This window comes from Triticum dicoccoides, chromosome 4B (assembly GCF_002162155.2).
Source record: "Triticum dicoccoides isolate Atlit2015 ecotype Zavitan chromosome 4B, WEW_v2.0, whole genome shotgun sequence".
Classification (NCBI taxonomy): Eukaryota; Viridiplantae; Streptophyta; class Magnoliopsida; order Poales; family Poaceae; genus Triticum; species Triticum dicoccoides.
The window spans coordinates 387355788-387365592 of record NC_041387.1 but is presented as its reverse complement, the minus strand read 5'-3'; the positions used below and the strand labels follow the sequence as shown (position 1 = coordinate 387365592).

The window sequence follows — 9805 nt, the reverse complement described above, 5'->3', positions numbered from 1 at the left end:
ATAAATTTTGTTGAAGCCATTGTGTTTTTCAGTACCTAATAGGAGGTGTCTTCTAAGGTTTACAAGCCAAAGGTTTATCTCTGCCCAAACATGTTTTGAGGGCTTATTTCATATGATTGTTTTTTATAGTTGTTTAACATTTTATTTGAGTCCAAATCTTGTCTACTGGATGGACAACACATATTGTTTAATCTTGCTTTAGTGTGAGCCATAGAAGAGCTGTTACTTCTGGGTAAGTGGTGTTCATTAACTAGTCCTTTCTTCTGCAGGAAAGTCAACAATACTTAGACTTCTCTTCAGATTTTTTGAGTCTACTTCAGGATCTGTAAGAACAAAGAAGCATGATCCCTACTTTTGATTTCTTGCTGATAAATTGATGCTCATATTATGGTTTCTCAACTTTCTGATGTAATTTAAATTTTCCATTCTTGTGATACCTTGTGTTCTTTCTTCCTGGCAGATACGAATAGATGGACAAGACATCCGAGGAGTCACACTGGAGAGTCTTCGGAAGTCTCTTGGTGTTGTACCACAGGACACGGTTACCCCTCTGATACTCTATTCTCTGTCAACGCTTAATATTTCATGCTTCTGTTGGCCTCTTACTGAATGCACTACATTGTGCTGTAGAGTCGAAATGCATTACTACAAGTCCTACTTTAGGAAGACGACAAAATTGTATTTTATCTAGTTCTCTTTTGGAAACCCAGCTTTCTATGTAAACCTCCCCTACAAAACAACAGCTTCCCCACCATAGCTGCTTCTGGTGTAGCCACAAACCGCACAGATAGGGAAAACATATTGAAGTATCATTACATGTGGGATAACAAGTTTATTTATATTTAACAGAAGAAAAGTTCCAATAGATGATCGAAATAATGTGGTTTGTTCTGTTGCAAGAGAATCAGGTTAAGCTTACAGAATTAATACCACTGCAGGTACTTTTCAATGATACTATTAAGCATAATATACAATATGGGCGGTTATCAGCAACTGATGAAGAGGTGAGGTGTTCTTCCAATACACAGAGGAGCTATAGTGGTGGTGACGAGAAGGCAGCTTAGTCATGCTTGTTGTAGAAAAGTAATGTATTTTTTTCTTCCAAATTTCCATACAGGTTTATGATGCTGCTCGACGTGCTTCTATCCATGATACAATTATGAACTTTCCTGACAAGTATGACACAGTCGTGGGAGAGCGTGGATTGAAGGTAAGATAATGTCTTATTTTGTGCAAAATCAGGAAATGCCGTAACCTGTGACATTCAAATTATTAGCTTAGCATATCTCAAGAACTGTTGTTTGGCCGTTTTTGCAGTTAAGTGGTGGTGAGAAACAACGAGTGTCAATTGCTCGTGTATTCTTGAAGGAGCCTTCCATTCTGTGAGTCTCTCTCACCCATTTGTATTATTGATGGTTGTCTTGTTTGTATCGAGATATTAGGTAGTATCCAGTGGGCAGAGCTACTTAGCGGCCATACTGGGCCATGTCACCCTTTTTTTTTTTTCGAGAAAACGCAAAGGACTCTTTGCGTTTCATTTCATTGAAAAGGTGAGAAGATACAATCCTCCTAGGAGGTGGTGGTTACATGGATTGGCCATGTCACCCTGCCCCTGCACCTCTTAAATCTATGCACAATAGTTAGTAAACCATATATATAGTGTTACTATTCATCACCCAGGGTCCAGAATACGTTATTCTTCACCCGAGGTAATCTTACGATCATTTCATAAATAAATTATGTTTCAAATACAAATAGTTACAGTCATATTGATTCACTGCGTAAAATTTGGCATAAAAAAATGTCAGAAGACCAGAAAAATTACATTTTAATGTACATTTTACACTATATTTTTACGTTTGAAATTTGCGTAATATAAAATATTTTTTACGGCGATTATATATTTTCTTACGTTCTCTTTTTATGTCTGAAATAAGACAAAATTTACGAAACATAAAATTACGGTGCATTCATGTTAAAATAGAGGGGGGTGAAGAATAACTATTCCTCACCCAGGATGACGAATAGCGCGATATATATATAAAGTCTATTCATCACCCAGGATGCAGAATAAGTTATTCTTCACCCGAGGTAATCTTACGATCATTTCATAAATAAATTACATTTGAAATACAAATAGTTACTCCCTCCGTCCCAAAGTAAGTTGGGACGGAGGGAGTACATTCATATTGATTCACTGCGTAAAATTTGACATAAGAAAAAAAAAGGTCATAAGACCAGAAAAATTACATTTTATGTACATTTTACACTATGTTTTTACATTTCTAATTTTACGAAACATAAAATATTTTTTACGGCGATTATATATATTCTTACGTTCTCTTTTTATGTCTGAAATAAGACAAAATTTACGGAACATAAAATTATGACGCATTGACGTTAAAATAGAGGGGGTGAAGAATAACTATTCCTCACCCAGGGTGATGAATAGTCAATCCCTATATGTGTGTGTGTGTGTGTGTGTGTGTGTGTGTGTGTGTGTGTTAGGCTTAAAATCTATTAATTTGGGTTTCTCTAACCTGTTATGTGGTCATGATCCACTCGTATTGTTGGCACTATCTTGATTTTCTGCCTATCTCCACCGCTGGTAGGTATTGTTTTCTTGTCAGCATTATTGAGGTATCATGATACTGTATGTTTACAATTGTTTTGTAAGCATACTCAGCTTGTGTTTTGTAAGAAAATACCCAAAGGATTGTCCATTCACCAACCTAATTATGTAGAGGGTAATTGGCTAGTATCATTACTTAATTACGGACACATGAAGTACTCCCTCTGTTCATTAATACAAAGACGTTTTAGAGACTTGCATGTTCAGTCTAAAACGTCCTATATTGGTGAACAGAGGGAGTACTTATTAATTGAAAATGCATAAGCAAGTTCAAGCTGTGACCTGTGACATTGAAATTATTAGCTGTTTACTCTAGCGTAGGTCACTGGGAGTTTGTGCATGGATAGTAGATAATGGCATTGAGCTTTCGTGCAAGTAGAAGCTAATCGGGCTTTGAACTCCATTTATGCATGCATGCAGCACGCCTTTTAAGATTGCATGAGCAGCTATTTTACTGTCAGGAGGCAATAGGCCTCAAGCTTTTAGTACCTCATTGAACACAGAACGAGGCAATGACTTCGTTTGTAAGCTTTTGCGCGGCTCAAGTGGCTAGCTGCACATGCAGACCATTTTAGGGGAGGCCCAGGCCCAGTTGTTTCTGTCCTTGGTGTGTGATCCTGATCAGTGTCACGACTCCAACAATTTTACAAGTTGTATTGTGTTCCTACCAGGTTGCGATCCATCGTATGATCCGTTCTAGTCAGGCAGGGTTGTACCAGCGCACGATACCATGCTCCAATTGCAGTACTGAAAACCAGGGTCTTATTGTTCTCAATCTTTAGGCAAGCCACTCTGTATGTAGAATCTATTAACGCTCTTGTATGATGGCTAACATGAGTCAAAGTCAGACCTGCTAAATGGTTTTGAAGTTTGAACTAATTTCAGATACTTATCAAACAATATTTTGAAGTTATTTTGTGTGCAAATAATGGGCTTAACCAGTTCCCCGTGCTGACATAATTTCTTCTCTGATTTGTACCAGATTATGTGATGAAGCTACAAGCGCACTCGATAGCACTACTGAAGCATCGATTTTGAATTCTCTGATGTCCTTGTCCGTCGATCGTACCTCAATTTTTATCGCTCACCGGCTCACAACTGCAATGCAATGCGACGAGGTATTGAGATTTGTGCACATACTTAGTATGGCGTACATATGTGGAAATAAATAGCGTGGCTTGTTGCTAAATTAACAACACACAGTCCAGATTAACAGCCAGAGGTTGCTATTGCAACTGCTCATGATATGAATTTTCTAACTGCATGGGAGTAAACCCTATATGCTTCGTATTCATCTATAAAAAAATCATCACTTCCTTGATACCTATGCAAGTCATGTTTCAATTGATTTTCAGATCATCGTCCTGGAGAATGGAACAGTAGTGGAACAAGGACCACATGATTTTCTTCTGTCAAAGGGTGGGCGGTATGCTGAACTGTGGTCACAGCAGAACAACAGTGAAGCCAGTGATGCTTCTGATGTTAGCTTAGAAGTTTGATAGACTCGATACAAGTTCCCCTTTGCAAGGGAAAGTTACACATCCATCTCTCACTGAAAGCAGGTTTCTCCTTAGCCTTGTAAATGTGGTGCTTAAGATTTCATACTGGGGGACCTTAAATATACAGTTGCGGGAAAAATTCTCCATTTAAGAGAGAGCCGAGAGGCAAAAAAGTTTCTTCAGAACCATTCGACGATCCTAGCATATGTCCATGTCAATGTAACATTTTTTTTTGTTACATGGAACTAGTAAATACTCCTTCCGTCCCAAAATTGTTAGTACAAAGTTGAGTCACTTATTTTGGAACGGAAATGACCCCCTGGCAGGTAGTTTAATGTAGTATTACCTTCTTTCCGGTTTATAAGACTTGTGCGTATCCATAAGATGAGTTGTATTGTCTAAACTTATACCATTAGAAAGTATATGATTTGGAGTTTCTAATGATATTTTTTTTATGATATAGTATAACTTTGTGGTCTATTTGTCAACCTAGATGTACATATAAGCCTTATAAACCGGAACGGAAAGGAGGTAGCACTACCAAAACTGCGAAGACATCTAACATTTATGGACAGAGGAAGTAACATTCAAACGTTAATTTATTTCCATTACGAAATTGCTGTACGGACGACATAAACCAGCCGAACCGTGAACTACGCACGGATAGCTGGATGCCCTGCATCTTCTGCAAATCGTCCGAATATGTCGTCTGTGTAGCAGCTCTCTTTCCATTATGGACGTGTAAGCCTTGCGTATGCCATTTGCCCATTCTTGTTTAGTCAGACTTCATTGCAGTTATGGTAGATACCTAGCTGGACGGCATTGGAGCTTCTAAGGCTGATCATAGTGGGGAGTATCATATACTAGTATCATGTATATGATAATAGTGTATGATACTACATTCATAGTGCATAGTATCATAGATGGTCTCCCTTATTGTCATGCATGACACATAGTAGCATCACATTTATTATGTTACGGTATCTACCTATGTTACGATAATCATCTCACTCTTCTTTAATTGTCTGTCATATAAGCATGTTTGCGAGCCTCAAGTGCATGATACTATTTATGTTACCCCACTATGGCTAGCCTAATGCAAAACACACTAGACACGTAGTATGTTATTGAGTTCTTATTTGTTGCGTAGAAACTTATTCCTTTTGCATTCTAAGGTTGTGGATGAGTATACGCTGTTATATTTTAGCCAATCAAGTTAATGACAGCTAAATTCGTTGATGTGGACAACGATTTGCCCCCATGCTAAATTGGAAGGATGCTTGGTAGCGGTATTAGTTTTTTTTTGCCCCTTGTTGCTTTGCACTTTGATAATTTGCCACTACTTACATTATACTTCCTCCGTCCCATAATATAAGACGCTTTTTAACACTAGTGTAGTGTCAAAAAACGTCTTACATTATGGAACGGAGGGAGTACATATTTGATAATTTACCACTCTTTACTTTGCACTTTGATCTTTTGCCCCCTGTTAGATGGGACCCATGCGAAATCCCTAAATTACTCTTTGCACCCGATTGACCATGCACGAGATGAACTCAATCCCCATCTCCCGTTCTCCTCTTTGTTCCCACAACTTTAGGACATGGGAGGCGGCGAGGCCTTTGTCGTCAGCGGCTACCTCCCGACGATGGCTAACACAAGGTAGGCGACAAGGGCAGTGGAGAGTGGAGAGCAACAACGACGACCATCATCAAGGTGCAGCAGCAAGGGCGGTGGAGAGTAGCAAGGCTGAGGGCAACAAGGTGCAAATGTGGTGAACTGGGGCTCTTCTCCGCGCTGCTCGAGGAACTCCACCAGTAGGTACTCCCCCCACCATCATTGCCATCAGCAGTCGTTGCTCACCCACCATGCTCCTAGGTCGGAGCAAGTTGGGCAGGAGAGCGCAAGCTCATGACGACTTCATGGCGGGCTTGTGGGCTCGGGTCGCACCATCCGGAAGAAGAAAATGGGCTCCACAACCCTGACCAAGGCGCGACTGAGCTGCTCAACCTAGGTGACGTAGCCCGTGACAATGCATGTGTGCTTGCTGGAGAAGATGTCGTCATCGAGCCGACATCCACCTAAAAAGCAGAGGAGACAACAATGGCGATCTTGCCTTCTTCTTTGGCATAGAAGCAGGCGTCACCGCTGCTCATCCAAGCCACCTTTCTTCTGCTCGGCGGCTCGATCGAGGGCATCACGGATTTTGCACGCCGCACTTCGGCTTGAGCTTTGAGACGAGTGGTGTGCGCCTCCTCCTTTGCACAGGCGGTGTGATGGGCACCACACAACTCTGAGTAAATCTGCATGGAGTGAGGAGCGGCGAACGCCTCCTCCTTCTTTGCTTGGGCAGCCACACGAGTGTCACCCATCTCCTCTTCCTTGGCAGCGGCGACCGTGTAGCACCGTGTAGACTGCCAGTGGAGGTACGACCACTTGATCTTGTGCGGTGGAAATGGGGAGGACATGGCGAGGGTAGGAGTGCGGCGTTGGCGCGGATGGGTGAGGACGAGGAAATGGGTGGGCTAGGATTTGGGGGTCGCCGACCGGCCAGGCATCAATGCAGGTAGGCGGAGCGTTGAGCGGGGCAGGTTTTTTTTTTGAAACGGGGCAGGGTTTTGGATGGTACTGAGGTGTTGAAGTCCGACGTGGTGGACGGAATATCCTATTTGCCGCTTGTTGCGTCAAACTGCCGGCACTTCGCACAGGCGAGCGACCGAGCAGCGACGCAACGGGCCGGCCCGTTTTAACCGTTCCAGAACTCCCGGTTTTGGGAACCTTCTAGAGGTTCCCAGCTGGTTTTTTTCCGGTTTTGGGAACCTTCTAGAAGGTTCCTGAACCGGTTTTTTATTTTCCTTTCTTTTTCTATTTCTGTTTCTTTTTCTTTTCTTTTTTTCTTTTTTCTTTTTCAAGTTTATGTTTTCTCTCTCAAAAAAAGTTCGCGCTTTTACAAAAATGTTCAAAATTTGAAAATGTTCGTGTTTTTAAATTTTGTTCATAAATTCAAAAACTGTATGCATTTATCAAAAATGTTCCAACAAATTATAAATGTTCAAAGTTTCTGTTCGAGTTTATTTTTTCTTACTTCAACTTTTTCACATAAATGTTCCAACAAATTAAAAATGTTCAAATTTTAAAATTTGTTTGTGATTTCAAATTTTGGTCATAAATTCAGTAAATGTTCCATTTTCTAAAATATTGTTCTAGTTTCAGAAAATGTTCCTATTTAAAAAAAATTCGTAAGTTCCAAAAATGTGCATCTTTTCATTTTTTTTTCAGGAGTTTGAAATTGTTGAGTTTCAAATTTTTGTTTACAATTTCAAAAAATGTTCGGTGGTTCAAAACATGTTCCTCTTTTAAATAAATTGTTCGGAGATTTCAAAAAAATATGCACATTTTCGTTTTTGAGGTTCAAAATTGTTCAGTTTCAAATTTTCTTCACAAATTTTAAAAAATGTTCAGCGGTACAAAACATGTTCCCGCTTTAGAAAATTGTTCACAAATTAAAAAAATGTTTGGGAATTTCATAAAAATGTTCCTGTTTCCAAATTTTGTTCAAAACTTAAAAAATGTGCTGGAAATGTAAAAATTTATTCCCATTTTTTATTGCAAGAACAGTTTTTAAATGTGTTGAACATTTTTTTAAGACAATAACAATTTTGAATGTCATGAATTTCTTTTGAATCAACGAACAAATTTTCAGTTTCAATGAACAACTTTTTCGATGCCTCAATTTTTTAATCCATGATCAATGTTTTAATTTGAAGAACAACTTTTGAATGCATGGAACAAATTTTTTAATTCCTTAATCCAAGAACAATTTTTTAATTGAACATTTTTTGAATCCAAGAACAAATTTCAAGTTCAAAGAACAATTTTGGAATCACTAGAACATTTTTCAGTCCAAGAACACTTTTTTGAATATCTGGAACATTTTCTGATTTCATGAACAAAATTTTAATTCCAAGAACATTTTCCATGCCTTAAATATATCTTGAATCAAAGAACAAATTTCAAGTTCAAAGAACAATTTTGGGATCACTAGAACATTTTTCAGTCCAAGAACACTTTTTTGAATGTCTGGACCATTTTTTGACTCCATGAACACATTTTTAATTCCAAGAATATGTTTAATGCGTTGAACATATCTTGAATCCAAGAACAATTTTTGAATGTCTTGAAGTTTTTTGAATCCAATTTAAAAGATTTGTTTTGAATTTGTGAACAATTTTTGAATGTCTTGAACATTTTTTCAATCCAAGAACAATTTCTTCAATGGTTTGAACATTTTCGAGTCTGTGAAAAACTTTGCCAAGAACATTTTTTTAATGGTTTGAACATTTTTGAATTCAAGAACATTCTTTGAATGTCATGAACATTTTTAAATCTGAGAACAATTTGTCAATTTAAATAACAACTTTTGAATTGATGAACTATTTTGACTGCCTTGAACATGTTTTTAATCCAAGAACCAACTTTGTGTTTCTTGTAGCAATGAAACAGAGGCAAGAACCAGATTTATGTTTCTGTGCCTATTTTATGTTTCCGTTCCTGTCTTGTGGCTGTATTTTTCAGAAGAAAAAACTTAACATTTTCGCTAGTGAGTGTCAAAGCAGTCAAAGAAATGGGATACTAGGTGTGTGTTGAATCAAAAACACGAGAAGCTACTAGTCCAACCAGGAAACGGAAACAGAAGCAGCTTTTTTAGGGGGAAAACAGAAACAGAAGCAGCTTTTTTTGTAGGAAACAGAAGCAGCTACTAGTCGAACAGAACGAAAAGAAATGAAAACAGAAACTCGAGCGAAGAAATCGGCCCAGCGGGCCCGCCACTGGGACGCTCTGTGCGAAGAACCCACCAGTGGGATGCTCTCTATGCGAAGCGACGCCTGTTTGACGCAAAGTGCGTCATATAGGCGCTCCCGTGGTGGACGTCTCGACTTCCCTAGAGCTCTCATGATTTGGGGACGGACGCCCAAATCAATCAGGCCCAATTTGGATGGTCACTTTGGAGGCCTAAAAATATCTAGACCGCCCCGTCCGAACACACATATAGTGGAGGTTTGGGCATCTGCGTTGGAGATGCCCTTAAAGGAAGGTTATGAAAATAAAACAACATTAGAAAGGTTATGGCAAAAAAGAAAAATATTAGGCCATCTCCAACATGGATCCAAAGATGGACACCCTTATGTTTCAATGGACCCGCACGGACGTGTCCGTGGACATCTGGTCAGATGCTATTTGTTAACATTTTTTTGATAAAAGTAATTGTTCACATACAGTTAGCATAGAAATATAAATCTAATCTCTTATCACGTTGGCCGGAGCCTGTGAAGACACCTCGTCTTACATATTTGACCGGGCGTCTTCAATAACTATGGTCGGAGCGTTGACTGGTGAGGTGGCAGCGATCTTGGCTTCTTTGGCATAGAAGCGGGCACTGCTGCTGCTCATCCTGATCGAGGGCATCACGGCTTTCGCACGCCTTGACTTTGACTCGAGCATGTGACCGGTGGCGAGCGCCTCCTCCTCTTTTGCACAAGGGGCGCGCGACTCCTGAGTAAATCCGCATGGAGTGAGGAGCGGCGAGCGCCTCCTTTTTTCTTAGGCAGCCACACGAGCGTTGGACGCCTCCCCCCTCTCTCTTGGCGGCGGCAGCGGGGAAATGGGTGGACTA

At 39.8% G+C, this 9805-nt stretch overlaps 1 protein-coding gene across 1 annotated transcript in view; it reads left to right on the top strand.

The window, feature by feature from the left end:
• Positions 1-4429, top strand: part of LOC119296254 (ABC transporter B family member 25, mitochondrial-like) — a 15048-nt gene extending 10619 nt beyond the window's left edge. The window contains exons 14-20 of the mRNA XM_037574653.1: positions 270-325; positions 461-541; positions 939-1004; positions 1118-1210; positions 1318-1382; positions 3615-3750; positions 3988-4429. Coding sequence (XP_037430550.1) covers positions 270-325; positions 461-541; positions 939-1004; positions 1118-1210; positions 1318-1382; positions 3615-3750; positions 3988-4131 — 641 coding nt within the window. The 3' untranslated portion in view covers positions 4132-4429. The remainder of the gene's footprint in view (positions 1-269; positions 326-460; positions 542-938; positions 1005-1117; positions 1211-1317; positions 1383-3614; positions 3751-3987) is intronic.
• Positions 4430-9805: the final 5376 nt, after the last annotated feature.